A 22,068-nucleotide genomic window follows, 5' to 3' on the forward strand; every position below is an offset into this window, starting at 1 on the left:
GGGTTAGACGTCTTCTCTCTCTAACAATAGTCCTTTTTCTTAGCAGATGGATGTAGTCGCATGAGGCGCCGTATAGAGAGAGAGGGAGAAATGATCTTTATACCGTAATGCAATGCATTAATGCATATGGCAATTTGATGTACGTAAGTGAAAATATCCTCGGAGGGTCCAAGTTCAAAAACTTCGAAGGGACAATTAGGGTTCGGGACTCCGTGACCCGGTGGATCTTTCAAATCTCCCAAATCACCCGAATTCTCAAATAATCTTCCGTCTTTCAGAAATCACGGTTGAGTCTTGACCTAACCGCAGTTACCACGCCCCCATTTGTTGGGTCAACTTGTGATCCAAGTTTGCTGCTCCCCGCCGATCGTGCCCTGAAGATCGCTCAGCGAACAAAACATGATCGAATGCCTTCACGATTGGAAGGGATCAGCATAACCGTTATATCGATTGTGTTGCAACTGTTTCACTCAGTGCATGGATAGCATTGATTCTTCCCTACTTTTGGGCGGGGACTCGATTGCTTGGTCATGCAGTCCCCCAGTCAGAACTTTAATCAACTCGTGGAAGATGTCGGTAACTTGTACACTGGCCCTAACTGGAGTGCCGTCCACAAGTTAGGAGCCGAGATACGCTCCACTGCCGGAGATTACGGTAGTCTGCAATATGAGAGCAACTCCTAGAGAGACCAGACATCACCACTACGTATACGAGAATGCCCCCTCGTGGCGCTGGTCGACAGCGCTGAGGATTCAGGAATCCCAAATTCCCAATAGTCTGGGCTACCCACTTGGACTGTGGCCTGGCGTGCGGATGGCACCATCATTCGATGACCCACCCACCTGGCGGCCATTCCGGAATTGACCCATTTGCCCTAGTCCTTCCTTAGTATCACTAAGTACGAGTTTACTATAAACAGTGCCTATCTCATTGGTCAGGTTTCGACCAGAGTATATCGACTGTGCAGGGGCCTGAAACCGTGAATCAGTCGGGCCCTTCTCTCGACCCGATACAGCGATGCTAATACTCAAGACTTAGCCGAGATGACAAACGGAAAACCAGGAACGAAGACGGTTTGAGACAGATGAACCGGACTTGGCCAGGAATAGGCTGTTCCTGTTAGTTGGTAAACTAATGGTCAACCATGAACTGGGTGGACTCTAGACTTTGTCATGGAAGCTTCGGAGATACTCTCGAATCGAGCACAGGCCGAGCCACGTTTTTTGACTTCTCATTTTATCCATCGCTCAACTTTGAGTTTCCAATTCGACATGCAAACGTCTGTGAGTTTGTGCGACAGTCTCTGGCGATCTTCATCTTCGTGGAGACAAGTTTATGCTAAAAGCTCGATCGATGTCCGTCTTCGCCGACCTTGTGTCCAGTCTTCAGGACCGCTTTTTCGATGATCCCTCGGTGATAGGAGTGCCCGCGCGATACGCTGTTATGTCCGACAGCGCCCATCCTGGAGGCGCTGGCTTGCCGGATGAGAATCAAGGGCCTCGAATCCTTGCGGCCACGACAATCACGACTGTGTTCGCATTTCTCACGGTGCTGGCGCGAATGTACGTTCGATTGTTTATCATTCGAAATGTTGGCCTCGATGTAAGCGATCTCTCCAGCCCTAGGACTACTTTATTAAGCTGACCAGCATCTAGGACTATACCATGATATTAACCATGATGCTGGTAAGATGCAAGAGCACTTTCGTCGCATCATCAATTCTGACGTCTTCACTTTTAGTCTCTCGCTGGATGGGCTATTATAATACCTGAGGTTATCTATGGCGCAGGGCGACATACAGCATATGCCAAGGACACGGCCACCACGGCCATGCATTTGAACTTCGCCACGCAAGGGATCTACATGTGGGCGATCGGTCTCGTAAAGATCTCTATTGGGCTGTTCCTCTTGCGCTTTGCCCCGCGAAAGGGCTACAAGATCTTCATTTGGGTTGTAATTGGTAGGATAATGCTTCTTACTGGTCATGGGGTTATTCTAACCAGCATAAATGTTTGCAGTGCTCATGCTCCTCTATACAACAATTTGCTTCTTGGTACGTGCCTGGTGCCCTTGGTCGGGGTCGGATAGTGTAAATGTCTAACCCGCATACAGACCCTCGTTTTCCAATGTAAAGATATCCGGAGTATCTGGGACATGTCGGTGAAGTCGAGATGCTTTACCCCCACGCAATTGTTGGAGCTGAGCTATACCAATACTGGTACGAACGTGACCTGATTGGAATTTCATACTTGGTTCAATGTCACATTGCCTAACGATAACAGCGCTGAATATCTTGACGGATCTTATCTTCGCCATTCTCCCGGCCTTCATGTTAAGGTGTGTCATGATGGGTTTCAGTAACTAAATGCCAGACGCTAACTCTAGGGCCCATAACAGGCACCTTCAAGTGAATCGCCGGGTCAAAGCCTCGCTGGTCTGTATTCTGGGATTAGGAATCTTGTAAGTCTTTATCCCCTTTGGTCTCCAAATCGAACCAAATTAACATAGCCTCATCCAGTGCCTGTGCCGCCGCATTTGTCAAACTCTCAGTCCTGCCCAACTACGGCCGCACAGGGGATTTCCTCTGGGACTACTCTACACTTACAATCTGGGTCGTGTACGTAGAACCACCTACCCTGTACCATTCTTCGCGCAACTAACACATACGCCATTCAAGCGTGGAATCCAACATGGGTATAATCGCCGGCAGTCTCCCTACCCTAAAACCCCTCTTCAAGCAAGTCCTCGGCAGCTACGGCTCCCACTCAAAGACCCGCCCCTACAACACCTACGGCAGCAAACAATACCGCCTCCGCTCCCTCTCCCGCTCCCGCCAAGGCCAATCCCAAACCCTCCACAGCGCACCTCGAAGCCGCATCGAAGTCGAGGCAGATCAAAAGCTCCCACCGTCCCGACACTTTGCGACCACAACCACAGCCACAACCACCACCTACCCCGGAAACGACAGCAGCAACTCCAGCGAAGAGTATATCCTGTCACCCACAGGTCCGGAGGGTATCATGTGCACCACGGAGGTAATGGTATCGCATACCTCGGAGGCGCGAAATTCCGCACGCGGGAAGAAGTCGGCGCATTTTGGGCACGATGGTATGGTTTAGGGATTTAGGTTATTTGTCATCGGGGTTGGGGTTCCATCTGACGAAGTTCATGACTTGGGGTTAATTATATTATTCTATATTAGATTGGGGGCTTGGAGTCTTTTGGTTCGGTATTGGGGGCTATTTGTGTAGTCTTTTTTATATGAAGGATATTAGTAATGTAAGGACTAAATCTAAAAAGATGACTATTTGCATGCATTTACGGATTTAGCATCAATATAATAGGGATGAATATGGTGCAAATGACTGCACCAGGTTGAGAGACAGTATGGAATTCTTTTTTTTTTTTAAAAAAAAAATTACATTGGCAGTGAATCCTCTCCTTGGTTTGAAGTTTCCTACTACATTATGCCAAGCTGGTTTTAGGTAACATAACGTGGATCTACCCACTTAGTGAAGCATGCAAACATGCCATCAAGCAGATCCTAGGATAAACTTCGCCAAGAGGGAATCTGTAAGCTTAGCATGCTTATATAGATGTCTGGTGGACATACGTATGGAGATACCTCGAACTTACGCTGATGCACTCGAGATCGATCAAAGAGTTTATAGAACACTGAACTATAGTAGGCTGAGAATGAAATTAACGAGCAAGACTCGTAAGTTTGTTCTCGTATAGAGAGGCGAAAAAGGCGAAAAGGAGAAGGGAAAAAAAAAAGGAACAGTCCCTAAGGCTTCCCCATATTTCCCCACGCCTGCATTCGAGGATGGAATTGAATTATGGAGCCGTTCCACAAGATTGTTTACTACGAGTACATCGCTTTAAATACATTAACTTTGATGCTAACATCCTTCTGGATTTAGCACACTATAGGACTCTAAGGAAAAGTAGCTGGACTAACCCCTCCCAGTATTGACTGCTCAAAGAGACGTTAAGACCCCATGCAAGCACAGAATGGAAGATTCATATGCTTACATACATACTATAGCCAGACATCAGTGCTGCCGTGTGGGGGCATTCTCAATCGTGACTGCTTCAGCCTTTTCATGACCCGTGTTCGACTGCATCACCTGCAGTTGCTTCTCACCCGCCACAAGCTCTTCGCCGTGTGTGACGTGGTTGGCGCCACCGAAAAGAGCATCGATCTCTTCCAAAGGAACCTGTTTGGTCTCGGGGATAAAGAAGAACACAAACACCGACAAGAGGAAGTTAATACCGGCGAACATGTAAAAGGCGTAGAACCCGCAGTTGTTGAGGAAAGTTGGGAAGAACTGTTGGACGATGGCATTGGCTACGTTCTGTGTCTGTGATGCCATTCCGACTGCTTGTGCTCTGACATTCATCGAGAAAATCTCAGAAGTCCAAATCCACACGGTAGCTCCCCAAGAAGGTTTGTCTAAAACACTGTTAACGGTTGGGAGGGTCATCTGGGTTTCACGGGGACATACAAAAGAAGATGAATAGGAAGAGTAAGAATACGATTGATATGCCGACGGGCGTGCTCTTGACGTCTGAGCCGGGATCACCTATTGATGGCGTTTCGGTCTCGACCGCTGCAACGATGATCATGCAGATTCCCATACCGATGCCACCAACAATCAGAAGAAATTTGCGCCCAAATCTATCAATAATCCAAACAGCGTTGAGCGTGAAAATAATTCCGAAGGTCGCATTGAGAGCATTAATGAGAGCAATCTGACCAGCGTTGGGAAACACCTTCTGGTAGATCTTGGTAGAGTATGTGTTCAGCGTGCCTTGTCCAGTGATCTGCTGGCCGGCATTAATGACCAGAGCGAGAGCCATACGCTTGCGGAGAGACTTGTCTTTCCACAGCGCTGAGTAGCTTCCAGAGATGGCCTCTTTTTCGTACTCAATAGCTTCGCGGATTTTTAGGAGTTCTTCCTCAACCTCATGTGGTTCGCGAACTTTTTGGAGAGCCTTACGGGCTTTCTCAACGTCATTGCTCCGTTGGATGTACCTGATAAATGGTTAGTAGACAGACAATTCTATCGGCTTCGTGACACTTGCCATCGTGGAGAGCCTGGAATAGTTGGCATAAGTGCTAGAATTAAGCAAGGAACTAAGAGTTGGAAGATAACAACCATCTTCCAGTCCCATTCACCTAGGTTCTCCTTGTGTTCTGTGCACCCGTAGTTCACCCAGAAACATATAAAGGAACCAACCGAGTAGAACATTTGCCAGAAGGTCATGATTTTCCCACGAATTTCTGCAGGGGCGAGCTCGCCAATGTAGATTGGGCCCGCAGCTGTACGTTCGAGAAGTCAGTCTTCGAATTTAGTTAAGCCATAGGTAGAGCAAGGCGACTTACTCAGAGCAATGCCTTGACCGATACCAATTATGCATCGCCCGGCAAGGAAGCATGCAATGTTACCACGAGGGGCAAAAGTCTGCATGAACGTGGAAGCGATCACCATGACACAACCAATTGCCATTCCAAATTTACGGCCAAGAAAGTCTGCTGTAGGCCCTCCCAAGAAGAAACCACCAAAGATGGCACCCACAGTATAAGCCGTATTGATAGCTCCGATCATGTTGTCATCCGGGTCATTGAAATAGACGACCCAGTTTTTCGAGCCTTGTACGGAGTTGTATACCGATGCATCATATCCATAAAGAACCATGCATGCTGCTGCGACGCAGGAAATATACCTAAGGTCTCCCAAGTAAGTATCAAAATTGAAGATTGCGACTGATATGTACGAACCAGTTATAGGCTCTTGTAGAGCCCATGAATTTGAACGCCATGATTGCTGCGTTGCAGCTTCAGTTATAATATCAGACTATGACAGGCGCAAGAGTTACTTGTTCCCAGCAGCCAACTGATATCTATGGGGAGATAGTAGGGAACCTCCTATGAGAGAAAAGGGGTCAACTGGGAATTCGTCCACTGCCACACTCGCAGTTGATAGAAAGAACGACAAGGCAGAAAGAAACCACGAGAAGAACGATATTCGTATAAGAACCACGGGACACAACCGTGATAGCTGCAGCCCTCTAGCCACGTTAAGAGCCAAGCGAGCTCGACCAATCCTTCCCGGCGGCACTAGCATCCTGACCCAGTATTGATAAGGAACACCCAGACATCTAAGTGGTGGGGTATCCGGGGAAAAGTCGAATGAAGCGAGGTGTCGGGGCATCACTAGAATGAGACGGGGGAGTCTGGGGAAATCCGGGGTTGAGATTCGAGGAAATTCTCGGCCATCGAAAGACATCCGTCAAACCGATTCCACGAATCAGCGGCAACGAGGCCGGGCTAGGAGTGAGATTGAAGGAATCCACCAATTGAAGCTGGGGGTGGGGCCCATGATGATTAAATAAAACCGGGATACTAGTAAAAGGGAAAGGAATGAATGGTAAAGAGGAGACAGGGAAAAGTATGAAATGCTAGAAGGTGGATCTGGATTCACATGGCCGAAGAAGGGAAGCCACAAGGAGGTCACATGAATGAGACCACTATAATTTCTTCCATTCAGCCTAATATCCATGCCTGATGACAGACAATACTTAGTACTAATTTAATGCACTGATCCTACCGACTTTTTGATCTCGCCATCCACACTGCCTGACTAATTTAAGTAAGGTAAGTACATAAACTGAAAATACGCCTCCATGTGCCGTGAAGGTTTGGTGGCATTGTCCATACCCTATCCACTGTCAGTCTTATTATCTTCATCACTAGGTCCTCTGGGCGTTTGCTTCATATTCCTGGTCGCAAAATGTCTTCGAAGACTTGCATTTGAGGCCCGAGGTAATACAGGAACCATCTCCTTCAGTATCCCGCTCCCCTCATGGATGCACCCATGCGACTCCAGATCAAAAACATCCCGTACTCCCTTACGAGGCTCTCTATTAAAGAGACCAAGACGTCTGAGCCTCCTCTCTGTCATGGAGAGATTTGCTCCGGAGTTCTGTTTGTCACCCATAGCAAGGTTATGTTCTGTCCGCAGATCTATCCCATTATACGAGGATGTAGATACCGATGTCGTTCTCGCCATGTGCAACAGATCCGAAGACAAAAATGACTCAGCTGCTAAATTCCTAGATTTTCGTCTTCTGCGCGAGCGCCTGTAGGAACGCACCACGTACAGAAGAACAGCTACCATTGCAAAAAGTCCCAACAGGATGCAAGCCCGATAAAGGACTTGGTACGATCCAGCTCTGTGTACATTGCATCGATCTCTTATTAGCCTCAGGTTCTTTCGGGGGTAACACGCAGCGCAAGCATCCTTTTCTGCTGTAGACATGCTGCTTGAGGTACAAAGCTTCTCCAAGTCGTACCCTCGGCAAATTCTGTCCTGAGAGTTCAACCTCAAATTATGCAATCTTTGTCGAATGGACCTTTTCCAGACTTCCCTCTTTGTATAAGGATCGTCCAAGGTGGCGTTGACCGTAAATATCTGTATGATCCGGTCTCGAATGTATATTAAGCAACTTTCAAGACTTCCGACATATACTTGAGTGGTACTTTCTAGTCTAGCGGCCAGATATGGCTCACTAACCCGGGTCCGACTCGCATGTATCTGTTGCAAAGCACCTTGCATTGATAGAGATTTGTGGGTGTTATCATCCCGTACCAGCCCAGGTGATGAATGGTAACTTTGCTGTACGGGACTGTGATCTGGCTTGTCTGAGTCCATGGGAAAAATGGACTTTTCCAAGCTGTTAACACATCGTTGTGAGCTTGCTAATCTCACTTGAAGGACTGGCAGCACGAGTGTCACACTGAGAGGTGAGTTAACCTGAGGCTTTGGATAAGCTATGCCACTCAAGTTCACCAAAAGGACCGGTGCCGACTCCAACGCCAACGTACAACTGAGAGACATTGCACAACTCAACCCGTCCAGTTGGTATACGTCGATAGATGTGGCATTAGTCAACGTAGTGGGAATGCATTCGATACAGAATAGCATATTCTCTCGATTACCCATGTCCAAGTAAGGACCTGGGCTGGACCTAATGGTTGTCAGATCCAATAATGCATATAGAAATGCAAAGAAGCGTTGTTGGCAATACATGACAGCAGGATGCAGTTTTAATGAGTAACAGTACTACTAAAATAGAGCGAGTACTTCTATGAATCTTTGTTTGAAGCTTAATGACTGGGGTCATGATACGGAACAGAGGAAGCCGTAGTTTCAACTTTCGGTTCGCAACGAGGAATTAGGAAGCTACGCTTCAGAGTAGTTCCCATAATCTAGATGGAGAAAGTGCAGCCTGGCCTTCAGATATGATATCAGGTACTACCTTGTATTACGATGGTTTTGAAGCCACAAGCCTCAGTTTATATGTGTATTCTAGAAAGAACATTCATAGAGTATATTTGCTCCGTCACCCAAGATGTGGTGCAGAAAGTGACTATTAACTTAAGAGCTCTCCGTGAAGCTATGTACAGCCCCCAAAGGAAAACAAAAGGGTGGGATTGTGCCCAGTTGATAAATAGTAATACTGAGCACAGTGAGTGTCTACTCACTCATAAGTGAAGCGAATAAGTATGGATGGGTTAGGTTGTATCAAACGTCAACCGCCAACGTGATACAAGCAATTGAGATGCCCCTCATTAATCATCCCACATTCTCTCCAAAATTTCAGATTTCTCTACTAATTCTCTAAGAAATAAAAGCCTCAAGTGAGATGAATCTGAGTCTCTACCACAACTACCCAATTTGGGCAACATGAGATCACGTGCTCTCGTGACAAAGCGACGCGGTCTACCGCGCTTGAAAGATCACCAGACTGCTCGATCGAATGTCTTCATTCATTCGCCTCTAACTCCTCCTTTTCAAGATCCGCTCGACTACACCCTTATACTTATCCTGATACCTTGATTACATACAGACCCTAAACAGATCCGGTGTTATTCACCTGTTGCGTCATCACTGATGCCCCGCACTTATGGTAAAAGAGCAAAGCAGACGCGACTTTCTTTTGCTCCGATAGCCCTGTCGCAAGATTCTGCCGAGGATGCTGACGAGAAGAGTGACCGCAAAGCTACTTTGCGCTATGGGCATCCGTCAATGCCTACTATCCGTAGTACTCGGTCCCAACCAAGCGGGCCATCAAGGAAAAGCATGTCACCAGTTCCGTCCGTGAAGAAGTCCTTAGCGGACCAGCAAGGCTCCATATTGAAGGCAGAAACTTCTAAAAAGTCTACCCCTACGAAAAAGAAGAAGAAGAAGGATAGGCAGGAGCAAAAGAGGAAAAAGGACAAGAAAAAGGGCGAAGGTAAGTAACTTGAGTTTTAAATTGTGGTGGTATTTTACCCTGACTCCATGGAGAATCCACAGATGAACTACCACAGCCTTCTACTTCGGAGACCAAGATGCCTGTCCATCGAGAGAGTGAAAGCGATGGCGAAGAAGAAGCTCCTACCAGTGCTCGAAAAGTAAGGGAGGCACGAGTTCTGAAGCGGAAGAGACCCCAGACCCCGTCCGATACCGCACATTCCCCATCCCAAACTCCTTCGCCTTCTGCGAAATCCAACGATAGTGATGCCGACGATATAATCTCTCGTCCTCGACGGAAACTACGACGTGGCCCCGCACAGCAGCCTACGATTGTGCTGGATGGTGATGATTCTGATGAAGGGCCTATTTCAACCCCGGCAAGAAAACGAAGGAGTGCCATCGATGCTCAGCCACCGAAGACACCAGAACAAAGCTTGGATCAAGACGAGCTAGATCTAAGGGAGGACCTTCAAGATCTTCAAGACTCAGGTAGGTCTGCATATCTTGGACCCGGCATCTTGTTTCTTACTTATTGACACCCTCACTAGTGGTGAAGGAAACACGAACCAGAGGAAGACTAGCCAATTCTGCGCGAGCTCAAAGACAACAACACCTAGAAGCGTTACGTCGGCGGAGAGCTGGTGAGAAAGAAACCGATGACGAGAGATCAGGGTCTCCACAAAGCGCATCAGAGAGCGAGGGTGGAAGCGACGACGACGACGGAAATGAAAGTGAGGGCGAAAGCACTATCCCACCGCCTCGTTTTCGTCAACAAAAAGAGAATAGTGACGTTGAATCCTCTGTAGCAAGCGATGAAGATCTTGATCGTTATGAAGATGATTTCGTTCTAGAAGATGGGACCCTCGGTGCGCCGAGCAGTCTACCAGATATGCCATTCGAATTCTCCCGTCATGCATACAAGCAACTGAAAGATTACTTCCAAGACGCAGTGGAATGGATGGTATTCAATCAGCTTAATCCAGCCTTTGACCGCTCTAGCCCAGTCTACCAAGTCGCATTTTCAAAATTAGAAGATGAAGTAAAAGGCCGGACTGGATCGCAGTTAATTTCCTCCGTATGGAACGCCAGCTTCCGCAGCGCCCTCATGGCAAGGCCTCGCATGGAAGTTACCGGATATCCAACGCTAGAGAATCACCCTTGCGATGCCTGCAATCGATCCGGCCATCCGGCCTCCTCTGACATGAAGCTGCATGGAAAAGCATACTCATTGGAGACGTTTGAGCCGTTGTCAGACGAGTCAAGTGACGCCGAAGAAGATGGACAAGAACGGGATCGAGATGGACATGTTCTCCCCGATGAGAACACCCGATTTTTGCTAGGAAGGTACGTCTGATACTATTGACTCTCTAACATCCCCTCCAACAGAGCTGACACATAACCTCCTAGACATTGCAAAAACAGAGCTACCATGGCCCATACCCTCATCCACTGGCGCTTTCACCTTAATGAATGGGTAGTAGACCACCTTGAACGAATGGGCTACATGACCGACAAGGAAGTGTTGAGGCGGAGCCACTGGAGCCAGAAGAAAAAGGCTAAAAAGGCCGCTGAAGCCGTCGGCTTGATGGTTTACGAAGGCGAGATAAAGAAGCTCTGGCGAGATTTCCATATCAACCTCAGAACGGCTCGAGAATCCGTGGTATGTTCACTTTTTCAAAATCTTACCTTCACCCTCTCCATAGGACATATGCTGATATCTATACAGACGCTTGGATAGTGCCTCATCCAGATCTCTTTAATATTCTTCGAATATATCCTATCGATATCTTTGCTCGAGGTACTATCTACTATGGGCCTTTTTGAGCTCACTTTTGGTTGTTATTATCATTTTACCCCTCAAGATTACACTATGTACATACACCTGGATTCATGATTCACCCATGTCATCCTTTATCTTTCTCGTCTTGTTTACCTTGATGGAATTTCTTTGGTACGCTCGGTTGATACCCCAGGTCTGGCATGGCCTTTCGTACGAATTTCTTTCGAACGTCTTTCCCTTGATTCTGCTTTTTATTGTGCTTTTTAGCTATTTGCTCGCTTGGTGCAACCCTCAGCTTTCGCACTTCTTGGAGGTCAATTCAGTATTATTTACGACCATACCTCTAGAATCATTCACGTTCCATTATCTAGAAACATATGTCGACCAAAGTAAGTAACAAACGACATCAGCGAAAGGAAAAAGAAAAGGAATCAGTATGAGTTATACAAATACATGCATTGCCCGCTCCAGGACTTCCAGAAGCAGAGGCATTAGGAGAGAAGAAAAAAGGTACATAGAAAGATCAAAGACTCCGAAATGACAGATGATTGAAAGCCATTGCCATAACCATTTTAGTCCGTGCTTTTTTATTGCCGCGCCGGCCCAGAACCGTGAATTATATTTTTGGAGATCGCAGGCGATTATTGAATCAGATGCTTTGTATACCCGTTTCAAAACGCATGCAGATTGTGTTATCATGCATTGCCGTTTTTAATAATTTTACTGTATTTTGAAATCCATTCAACGCGTGGTTCGATTCGTGTATATCGGGAACACCAGACATAGTCATTGTTGACACACTGATCTGCCCCAGGCAGACCGATGGCGTACAATGCTGCAGGCTCTACAGCAACAGGCGATTCGAGCATAGACTATAGGTTAAGGCTGTTGATGGCTGATCATTGACACCTGTTGCGGTCTTCGCCTTCGCTAGCGCCGTCCATTTACAGGGTAGGTTGAGCCTGCCTCTGCTCCTCGGAAACCGCACCAGGGGTGAGCATCTGCAGAAAAGACTTGATCAGCATTCGTGCACGGTTTAACTTGTCAAAAACATAACGTCAAGGAAGAAGAACAATAACGATATTTCCGAAACTGGATGTGTCGCCTTGTTGGAGTGATCGTCAATGTGATCGTCAATGGGTAAAAGAGTTTTCACTGCATCTCGGCTTTCGGGCGCAACCGGAAGATAAGGTGAATAATAGCGGCGATGGCGATATCAGGCATTGGAAATGCATAGTAGCAAAAAATTGCAGATATATGACCTACCTCATTGGCACCCTTGATCATGCCCTGCTCACGCTCCATCTGCACGTACTGCTCCTCCTCTGCATAGGCGAGCGCGAATGGGATACCGACAAGGAAAGCACTGGTGCTGATAACCCAGAGTGCCCGACCGCTGAACATGAGACTAGACTTTGTGAATGAGGTGATGGAAGAAACTGTGCTGGTGACCTGGCGGCGGGCGGAGGGAGGGATGATATCTTTCAGAGCGGACAGACGCTCGTAGAAAGTCTCGCCATCGAGCTCGACATCGGAGTCCTCGGAGATCTCAGACTCTATATTCATTAAACATGTTAGAACATTGGTTAAACAATGTGGTCTTGAAGCCGGAATCAAGATGGCTACGCGGTGTGTTTGGGCCAGCAACATGGTCGGCACAGAAAGTGCCACCGGAAACACAGGCTGGGAGCAAGCATGATTCATCTCGCGCACACAGGAATATAGCATCTATAACGTTGAATTCAAGGGAATGCACTAGAGTACTAACCGGTATCAGTGTAGTCGTCATCCTCGTCATCCGAGGCAAGAAGGACGTTGTTCTTGGTGGCCTGGGGCTTCTCCTGGGCGTAGTGCTCGTCCTCGACTTCTTGGAGTTGGACCATTTTGACTAGGGTTTATCAATCGAGGGTGGATTTATGGAGAATAGGAATGGACGAGGTGAATTGACGGCGTTGCGGTGTTGGATGGAGTTGAAGTTGAGAGGTGACGGAGATTGATGGGTAAATGGAGAGGATTGCGGATTCGACGTCGTCCGTACCAACTTTTTTCCCGAGCCACAACGGAGCTAAAAGCGGCAATGAGTTTCGGCCCCAATAGAGTAGAAGAAGGATCTCTACCTTACCTATTCATACAATTGCCAGTAGATGAGAGATATACTAAAGCTCAATGCTCGAGAACACATGTTTTGATGTCATTCATTTTAATTACATAGAGGGAAGAAAAATGCCGGGCGTCACGCCCTTCTCTTAACTATACTATACAATAAACAGCAGCTTCTATCTATTCCGTAAATTATTTCTTCTCTGGATTTCACTCCATTCACCGTCTTCCCAGTTTCCATCTGGCGATCCTTTCTTGGATCTCCTCCCATGGGAAAGAGCGAAGTTTATATCCTTCCAGTTCGCCTTCCTGCAGAACCACAGTTGGCTTACCGGTGCCTTGTCCCTTGTTCTTGACGTTTCCGCCGAAAACCTGTCGGGCAACGCGGCGCAGGTCCTCCACGGTCAATGCATCGATGTGATCGCACATCTCTTTCACACCGACCTTCCGACCATGCACCTGAACCTGGCGTCCGAGGTCCTCCAATTCGACCATCCGTGACTCCAGGTTCATGAGAAGAGAGGAGCGGAGTTGATTCTTTGCACGGTTGACTTCCTGGGCTTGCAAGGCAGAGTAACCGTTGTCAAGAGTCAGTGCCTGTAGCTCGCGGCACATGACCTCAAGCATCTCGGGTGTCCGTGTCGGACTGCATGAGGCAGAGATTCCGAAGATTCCACTGTCGGTGTAACTATGGTTGAAAGCGATACAGCTCTCAACCCATCCATGCTGGTTCAGCACGTTGGTGTAAAGGCGTGAGTACATACCCTTGCCAGGACCGCCTGCGGAGAATGATCCGCCACCACCGAGCAGTGTCTGGAGGGTCGCGAGAGCATAGATGTCGGGGTTGGAGATGGGAAGAGCCTCAAATGCGAGATGGATATGGCTCAAGCGAGGAAGCATGGGGTTCGCCGGAGGGGGAATTGGAGGGAGAGAGAGGAAACCGCCAGTATAATGCGAAGGACTTGTCAAGTTGAATGTTGACGGTTCCACCAAGGAAGGATCCAATGGTGACACGGAGCCATTCTGCGATCCGGAAAGGTTTTTGAGGAATGGAAGTTTGGAAAGGAGACTGGACTCGGACTTTGGGGACGCAGGAGTGGTCGATGTGGTGGACGACGGCGTGAATTGGGGAATTGTAGGCACTTGCCCTTCTTCGACGGCCGACTTGGAGTTCGACAAAGTAGTTTCGATGCCGGTTCCCGATAGAACAGGACCTTTGTTCGACTTTTGCCCCTGCATGTCACCGAAGTACTGCTCCGTGAGCTTGACAGCTACATCGTGCGGCACACCGGCGAAGGCAACGACCATCCTGTCAGGTTTGAAGAATACTTCGCGATATTTATCCACAACCGCCTTGTTAATCTCTCCTAGTCGTTCCTCCGGGCATAACAGAGGGTTCCCCAACGTGTTGTCCTTGTAGGCAGCCATGTGTACTAACTCTGGCAGAATAAGCTCCGGCTTGGCCCAGATCTCGCCAATCTCATACTCAGCCGTACCCAGCTGCTGAAGAACCTCCTCTTCTGTGATGAGTGGATCACGAATTGTCTCAGCCAAAAGCCCCAGAGTTGTTGGGACAGCCGAGTTGAAACTGGCGGACTGGTACATCAGCGACTCTCGCGAGGAGGCGCACTGGATGTTTCCTCCAAGGCCCTCAAGAACTTCCAGCATCTCGTCGCTAGACCGTTTCTTAGTCGACTTGAATGCTAGTCGATCCATTATGTGGCTAACTCCTCGTAGGCTCTCATCCTCGTATCGGGACCCGGCATCGACGTAAACTCCAACACCAGAGAAGGGCCCCGGCAAAGATTCAGTAGCGACACGAATTCCATTCGGCAAGGTGGTGATCTGGTCGAGCTCAACAGGATCCTATAGCATTGCGTAAAGACATGAGTTAGTCGAGAAGATCAGACCAAACGAACGCCCAACATTTCAGCATTACCTTAGAACTGGACTCGTTGACAGTAGCGAAGCTCCTTGAAACGGAACGAGGCGCGCGGCCGAGTGGCTTCGCGGACTCAACTGCCCGCAATACTGAGCGACGCATCTTGTCAATCTTGAATTCAATAAATTCGGAGGATACTGAATTCAGGTGCTCCTTGTGTTGTCGGAGAGAGCTGTTTTCCGGAGAGCACCGCAAGGATTTGGATGAAAGCCGAGATCCCATGGCTTATCTAATCCGGTCTGTTTTCATCCTTCCAAACCAACCAAAATGACGTCGACTGGAAATAATTCCCTCCCCTTTCATTTCAAATACTGTTCTATTCGGCTTGGTCTAGAATCTCAAACTAGGTGGGGGCCTTTGATTTCCGTCTCTGCTTGCTCGACTACTTCTTCGATGGAATCGTCGTTTATGCTGTACGACGGAGTTTGAAACAATGAATTGCGTTTTAGGCCACGCCCACGACTATCACGTAACCATTAGTTCTACCAAATAAGCTATTTTATGGCCGTGCAACTAGTTGTACATATATTTCAGTTGAGCCTGTTACGAATTCGCCGTAGCCCATGCTTTATACCAGTCAAGGCAAGAGGCATTTGCGACACTGGCGCCGATCTTGATATTCAGGCCGCACAAAATTTGTTTCACGGCATTCTCGACTTTCTTTCCATTGGACGTGACCGGAATCTCTGGACAAGTGTCCACTATACCCGGGACATGACGAGGGCTGAGCTCCTTGCGGATAGTAGCTTGAATACGTGCCGCGAGCTCTTGAGGCATGGTCTTTTCCTGCGAGGCCAGTTTCACGAAAAGGACGACAGTCTCATCTGCATCAATTCCGTCTCGCCTTCGTCCGATGCACAAGGAATCCTCCACTTCCTCTGCAAAGTGTTTAAGTAAGATATTATAGATTTCTGCGCTGCCGAACCTCACTCCGGCCGGCTTCAGGACGCCATCACTCCGACCTAGCATGACCACCCCTCCAGTCTGAGGATCCAAGCGCACAAAGTCTCCATGATGCCAGACTGATGGCCCAAAAACATCAAAATAACTCTTGCGATATTTCTCTGCACCAACAGCCCCAGGTGGCCAGAACATGACCGGTTGTGCAGGGAACGGCTTTGTACAGACGAGATCGCCAGGTTCGCCAGAGGCGCTAATATCATTACCTGCGTAGTCGTATACAGAAACGGCCATGGCTAGGCAGCGACATTGAATCTCACCCTTGTAAACTGGCAAGATAGGGCAGCAGGAACAAAACAAGGACAGAATATCGGTTCCGCCAGTGATTGAGCCCAGCATAATGTCAGGGTGAATGTATGAGTAGACGTATTCGAATGTGGAGGGCGCCAGCGGAGAGCCTGTGCTAAATATCGCTCTCAGGGTTTGCAGCGTTACCGGCCGGTGGGGGTGCTTTCGCGGATTCAGGAAAGCCTGCTCCAAGATAGACAGGTACTTGGCTGAAGTCCCAAAGTGGGTTATCCTCAATTCATCAATTAGACGTGGCATGGCCATCTCTCCGTTTCCGTCTTCAGAGTCAAATGGTCGAAAGGGGGAACCATCGTACAAAACAATGGTGGCACCACTAGCAAGCCCGGAGACCAGCCAATGCCACATCATCCAGGTGACAGTTGTAAAGTAGAACAAGCGGTCTCCGGGGCGAATATCGCAATGAAGCATGTGTTCCTTCTTATGCTGCAGCAAGGTTCCAAGCGATCCATGAACAATAGGCTTAGGTGCCCCTGTCGTACCGGAAGAGTATAATATATAGACAGGGTGATCAGGCTCTAGGCTTGCAAATTCGAGAGCAGCCGAAGGGTTGCTGGTGGCAGAGAGGAAAGACTCATACGTAGATACCTTTCCCTGAACTGGTGAAAGTTCCTCCAGATTGATCTGATGTGACTTGATTGTCTCGAATACAACAAGGAGCTCCAGATTTGGCAGTCCTGGAACAATTTGACGGATCTTGGCCTCTGCCCCATGCACTTTACCATTATATAATGAGGCATTGTCAGCGAATAGAATCTTCGGTTCTATCTGTTTCAGACGCTCTAACACTGCGTGCACACCTGTGTCCGGAGAGACGCCGGTCCAGAATGCTCCTATGGAAGTTGTCGCCAGCATAGCGACAATGGTATTGGCATGGTTGCCTAAAAACCCTGCCACACGATCCCCAGACCGTAAACCTGCTTCCTTCAGTGAGTTGGCGCATTGCCGGACGCGTTCACGCAGTTCTTTCCACGAGACATACTCTCGTTCCGACTCTGTAGCAGCGATTATCGCCACCTCGTTTTCGCCGAGCGCGCTAGCTGGGTAGAGAAGGTTCTCGGCGAAATTTAGTCTACTTCCCTCGAAGAATTTGGGTCTGGGGAAGAGGTCCTGATCAGCATCTAGGGCCTATCCTACTTGTTAGCAGAAGAAACTTTGCTGCCAGGTAGCCATGGCTAGAGAGATGTCAAGGGGCTATGACAAGAGGACTGTAAGTACTCACACAGCTATATGGTTCATGAGACTTTATCGCCGTATAGTGCCATATCCGCTCCCAGAACAGTGCAGGCTCCGAGACACTCCAACGCCAAAGGTCATCGTAGCTCTTCAGAGCGAGACCGTGCTCTGCGTTTAGCTTCATCATGAAGTCATATATTTGCGTGTCCTGCGGAGAGCTATGCCGCCATAGTTCTTTTGAACCAGAAGAAACCCCATTGGAGGACATAATGAACGAGGTTGTGAATGGTATATTCCTAGTGAATTGTATCCCCTTGGATCAATTTTGTCTAGTTGTGGGGGAAAAATCAATCACTGTTTGCCGGGTGAAAGGCACTATTGGTCTCGTACCTCGGGGTTGAGAAATGGTTCGATTTGGAATCTGGACCTGATCATTAACTTCGGGACCTAGTTTGCTCAATAGTAATGACTGGTACAAAGTAAAGCAAATCTATATGGTTGAGTCTAGGCAGGCCAAGGGTCTAATTGGGGATCGTGGGGGCGGGAGATTCCGGAGAAGAGACGGACAAGAACTCCCCGCCTTACGGCCCTTACCCTACCCCTAGATAGATTCGATGGAAGGCGACCGACTCCGATTCAAAATGCTTAAGTAGTATTATTACCAGATCAAAATAGATCTCTAGTTTGGTATTTCCTCGTCACAATTGTCTTCAGTACACCAGAAACTCAGACCTTGTACGTTGTGGCAAATATCACAGCATTCTATTAGTCAATTCTATCTGAAGTACCTGTGCGCAGCAAGATATGACATATGGCATACGGTTGCTGGCAGTGTTGTATATGTACTGGATGTATGGATGCTTATAGTCGAAGTAATAAGATAACCACTACCTCAAGAAACGGAGTATGAGATCAAGACTGCATTTGTATGTCATTTAATGTGAGGAACTTGCCTCGGTCGTAATCGCCTTGCGTTGCCCCTTTCTGGGGGGGTTCTGATTACACCCTACGTAGTAGTACTACGTAGTTTAGAAGAGAATTGAGGGAGAAAAAAAAAAGAAAAGAAAAGAAAAGGACGCTGTGCTTCAGGGGCTGGTATCTTACCGTATCATAACTTCATTTTCTCAGGTAAACCACCTTGCAAAACGATGCAAAGGCGACAGGGGTAATGGGACCATACCGTACGATACTATGGGTCCCCGTTGGATACCACTTGGTCTGGAAGATCCACTCTTGAAAAAGTCCTGTTATTTTTCGTCCCAACACTGGGATCCATCGGGGGAAAATTAATTATGGTTGATGGTCTTTTCAGCTGCTTACTGACTCTCTCTCTCTCTCTCTCTCTCTCTCTCTCTCTTCCTCTTCTCTTTACTGTTTCATCGCAATAAGCGTCAACTAATCTAGACCAGGACAAGAGGTTGAATTTGCGATTGGGCTCCGTGCCCTTCCAGTTCCCACGTGCAAAAGGTCTGTGCCTTACGTTACCACCTGAAATTACAGGACCATCAAGCAGTCCGGCTTGTTCGGAGTTGCATCTGCATCTTACCCTCATTTTCTCTCCTGTCTTTGTATACCGCCCTCGAGCCTTCGTCTTCTTTTCGTCTCCCTCGCATCTGTTGACTGCTTACACGAGTGTTCGCATATTGGTCTGGATAGTGGCTGATTACTTTCCTGTGGATAGTTCAGATCGTTGTCGCTGTCCTGGTACTTTCTGAGACATTGGAAAGTGAAGGAGGACTGGTCAACTAGCACAATACTCGCGTCAGAAGTCTTATTGCCTCTTCAGGTAGCTTCTATTTACACTCTTCATTCCGGGACCGCGGTAGAAGTTTCTCTTCGCGCCATATTGGTGTTCCTGCGAAATTGATTGTTTCCGACTGGCGGCTTCCTTGCAATGCCTCGTCGATCCGTCAACTCTTCCGCCAACGACCCCTCCAACGCGCAGTCCACCTCACCCACCTCTGGAAAGGGCGGTATCGCCTTCAAGGCGCCTACAACCAAACCTAGTCTTTTGAGCCAATTATTTTCAAGCTCCCCTAAGTCTAAATCCGACTCTCAATCTGCGAACGCGGCTGTCAGAGGAGCTAGTGTTAACGCTCATCCTACTTCGATCAGCTCGGCTTCACTGTCCTTACCGACCATTTCTCTCTCTACTGCCACCGCGGGCAACCCAAATATGGATGAACCGCCGACCACGCTCTTTCAGCCTCCCTCGCCGGAGGAGGCTCGTCGCCAGGCCAAGGCAAACGCGCAATTTGGCACAATCGGCCATCCCAGCCACCGGTATTCCAGTCAACATCCCGGCGGTGTCTTTCCTGAGCCGATAATGGATGAGCCTCCTTATTATTACCTTCTTACCACCTACATTAGTTACCTAATCCTAATCGCATTTGGACATGTCCGTGACTTCTTTGGAAAACGCTTCCGGGAAGAGAATTACAGACACTTAAAACCCCGGAATGGATACGGTGCCCTCAACAGCGACTTTGACAATTTCTACGTCCGTCGTCTCAAGTTGCGCATCAATGATTGTTTTGAGCGCCCGGTGACGGGTGTCCCCGGAAGATACATCACACTGATCGACCGTGCAACTGATGATCACAACAAGCACTTTTACTTCACCGGAACCACCACCGATACCCTGAACCTGAGCTCGTACAACTACCTTGGTTTTGCGCAGTCCGAAGGCCCATGTGCAGACCTCGCCGAGGAATCAATTAGGAAATATGGCATCACTTCTCCTAGTACCCGTGCAGAGGTTGGCACACAAGATCTTCACATAGAAGTTGAGGATCTTGTCGCCAAGTTCGTGGGCAAGGAAGCGTCAATGGTCTTCTCTATGGGATTCGGCACTAATGCAAATATCTTTCCCGCTCTGGTCAGCAAAGGCGATCTTATCATTTCCGATGAGCTGAACCACGCGTCAATCCGCTTCGGTGCACGTCTTTCCGGGGCATCTATTGGTATGTTTAAGCACAACGATATGAAGGACCTGGAGAATAAGCTCCGGGAGGCTATTAGTCAGGGTCAGCCCCGTACTCATCGCCCCTGGAAGAAGATCTTGGTCGTCGTGGAAGGTCTTTATTCTATGGAAGGGTCGATGTGCAACCTCCCAGGCCTGATTTCCTTGAAGCGGCGTTACAAGTTCCATCTTTTTGTTGATGAAGCTCACTCAATTGGTGCCATTGGACCGAGAGGCCGAGGTGTTTGTGACTATTTCGGCATTGATACAAACGAAGTGGATATTCTCATGGGAACCCTCACAAAGTCTTTTGGTGCTAATGGAGGGTATATCGCTGCCGACAAGAATATGATCGATCAGCTTCGTGCAGCGAACTCTGGAGTTGTCTATGGAGAATCGCCAGCCCCGGCAATCTTGTCACAAATCTCGTCTGCTCTTCGTATCATCAACGGCGAAATCATTCCGGGTCAAGGTGAAGAGCGACTGCAGCGTTTGGCCTTCAACTCCCGATACCTTCGTCTGGGCCTGAAACGTCTTGGTTTTATAGTGTACGGCCACGATGATTCACCAATTATCCCAGTGTTGCTGTTCAACCCTGCTAAGATGCCGGCCTTCTCCCATGAAATGCTGAAGCGAAAGATTTCTGTTGTCGTTGTCGGTTATCCTGCTACACCCTTGGTCTCTTCCCGTGCTCGTTTCTGCGTTTCTGCCGCACATACTAAGGAAGACCTTGATCGGGTATTGACCGCTTGTGACGAGATTGGCAATGTCCTGCAACTGAAATTCTCGACTGGTGTTGCCGGCGGAGCCCTCCCATCGAATGATGATGTGACCCCTCCCCCAGAGATGGAGAAGGAATGGCACCGGAAGCGAGACCCCGTTGCTCCTCCGCGCTGGCGTATCGAGGACGTTATCAGGCGAGGTGTCCAGGACGTCAAAGGTCCGTTGTATTAGTTCGTCATGACTGCGTTCAGTATCGTTACATGCACGTTTTGAGGGGTTGGCCTACAGACTCGGTTGATGCTGGTCATGCCGCGTCGGAGGCTGATCGAACCCATTACTACTTCATGCTTGCTGTGTATCATTAGGCACTCGCTCTTGGGTTGCCTCTGCATTCTTATCACGTTTCCCCCTCCACATACATGACGTGGAATGGCCCACAAGCCTCAGAAAGAAAGTCACGAATTCCTTACCAAGTCATGGATACGCTATTTGAAACATTGACTACCGGCCAGCGAAACTTTCACGAGCACACCGGTTCGCTACTCCGTGCCTGTGTGACGGAGGGGTTGACTAGACCTTGTACCCCTTCTGGCTTTTTTTTGCCACTTTTTCTTTTCTTCCGGCCCCTTCCTTTCACTGTCTCCCGATAGACATCCGCTGGTTCACTCCCCCCACCAAGTGCTGGAGGACGGGACAAGACCAAGCTTGTTATTGTTGAAAAGCATGGGGCCGCACACTTGTATCCTAATGAGTTTGATGAGCGGTGGGGGCGCAACGGATCGCTTCGTTGGCATATATGGACGTTTATATTTAG

General features: G+C 48.4%; 6 protein-coding genes across 6 annotated transcripts; 3 read left to right on the top strand and 3 right to left on the bottom strand.

The window, feature by feature from the left end:
• Positions 1–1,830: 1,830 nt before the first annotated feature.
• BDV38DRAFT_273532 (uncharacterized protein) lies at positions 1,831–3,119 on the top strand (the record flags this gene model as incomplete). The annotated part of the gene is made up of 7 exons (XM_032057688.1): positions 1,831–1,960; positions 2,019–2,053; positions 2,113–2,218; positions 2,283–2,337; positions 2,386–2,460; positions 2,519–2,617; positions 2,678–3,119. The coding sequence occupies 7 exons, from the start codon at positions 1,831–1,833 to the stop codon at positions 3,117–3,119; spliced, it is 942 nt and encodes a 313-aa protein (XP_031910581.1).
• A 936-nt stretch (positions 3,120–4,055) lies between these two features.
• BDV38DRAFT_285804 (putative MFS sugar transporter) lies at positions 4,056–5,826 on the bottom strand (the record flags this gene model as incomplete). The annotated part of the gene is made up of 5 exons (XM_032060558.1): positions 4,056–4,456; positions 4,509–5,038; positions 5,083–5,326; positions 5,390–5,730; positions 5,786–5,826. The coding sequence occupies 5 exons, from the start codon at positions 5,824–5,826 to the stop codon at positions 4,056–4,058; spliced, it is 1,557 nt and encodes a 518-aa protein (XP_031910582.1).
• A 3,016-nt stretch (positions 5,827–8,842) lies between these two features.
• On the top strand, positions 8,843–11,125 carry BDV38DRAFT_160859 (uncharacterized protein). The gene is made up of 5 exons (XM_032051782.1): positions 8,843–9,303; positions 9,357–9,794; positions 9,854–10,649; positions 10,713–10,965; positions 11,032–11,125. The coding sequence occupies exons 1-5, from the start codon at positions 8,961–8,963 to the stop codon at positions 11,041–11,043; spliced, it is 1,842 nt and encodes a 613-aa protein (XP_031910583.1). The 5' UTR covers positions 8,843–8,960; the 3' UTR covers positions 11,044–11,125.
• A 781-nt stretch (positions 11,126–11,906) lies between these two features.
• Positions 11,907–13,130, bottom strand: BDV38DRAFT_160847 (mitochondrial import receptor subunit TOM22). Its single transcript, XM_032051781.1, has 3 exons — positions 12,854–13,130; positions 12,352–12,641; positions 11,907–12,086 (listed from the first exon to the last, which is right to left on the bottom strand). The coding sequence occupies exons 1-3, from the start codon at positions 12,966–12,968 to the stop codon at positions 12,030–12,032; spliced, it is 462 nt and encodes a 153-aa protein (XP_031910584.1). The 5' UTR covers positions 12,969–13,130; the 3' UTR covers positions 11,907–12,029.
• Positions 13,131–13,404: 274 nt separating this feature from the next.
• BDV38DRAFT_273535 (uncharacterized protein) lies at positions 13,405–17,837 on the bottom strand (the record flags this gene model as incomplete). The annotated part of the gene is made up of 4 exons (XM_032057689.1): positions 13,405–15,051; positions 15,125–15,216; positions 15,835–17,521; positions 17,616–17,837. 4 exons carry the CDS (start codon positions 17,835–17,837, stop codon positions 13,405–13,407), a joined length of 3,648 nt encoding a protein of 1,215 aa, XP_031910585.1.
• A 1,069-nt stretch (positions 17,838–18,906) lies between these two features.
• On the top strand, positions 18,907–22,065 carry lcb2 (putative serine palmitoyltransferase 2). The gene has a single exon (XM_032055385.1). It carries the CDS (start codon positions 19,464–19,466, stop codon positions 21,483–21,485), a length of 2,022 nt encoding a protein of 673 aa, XP_031910586.1. The 5' UTR covers positions 18,907–19,463; the 3' UTR covers positions 21,486–22,065.
• Positions 22,066–22,068: the final 3 nt, after the last annotated feature.

Source organism: Aspergillus pseudotamarii (genome assembly GCF_009193445.1).
Source record: "Aspergillus pseudotamarii strain CBS 117625 unplaced genomic scaffold BDV38scaffold_53, whole genome shotgun sequence".
Taxonomy (NCBI): domain Eukaryota; kingdom Fungi; phylum Ascomycota; class Eurotiomycetes; order Eurotiales; family Aspergillaceae; genus Aspergillus; species Aspergillus pseudotamarii.

Bases quoted from the DNA above. Each gene is read 5' to 3' on its own strand.
- BDV38DRAFT_160859 (XM_032051782.1), top strand. From the start codon at position 8,961: ATGCCCCGCACTTATGGTAAAAGAGCAAAGCAGACGCGACTTTCTTTT. The intron at 9,795-9,853 runs GTAGGTCTGCAT...CACCCTCACTAG, and splicing joins TCAAGATCTTCAAGACTCAG to TGGTGAAGGAAACACGAACC. The intron at 10,650-10,712 runs GTACGTCTGATA...ATAACCTCCTAG, and splicing joins ACCCGATTTTTGCTAGGAAG to ACATTGCAAAAACAGAGCTA.
- BDV38DRAFT_160847 (XM_032051781.1), bottom strand. From the start codon at position 12,968: ATGGTCCAACTCCAAGAAGTCGAGGACGAGCACTACGCCCAGGAGAAG. The intron at 12,642-12,853 runs GTTAGTACTCTA...TAATGAATATAG, and splicing joins TGACGACTACACTGATACCG to AGTCTGAGATCTCCGAGGAC. The intron at 12,087-12,351 runs GTAGGTCATATA...TCTTTTCTGCAG, and splicing joins TGATCAAGGGTGCCAATGAG to ATGCTCACCCCTGGTGCGGT.
- lcb2 (XM_032055385.1), top strand. From the start codon at position 19,464: ATGCCTCGTCGATCCGTCAACTCTTCCGCCAACGACCCCTCCAACGCG.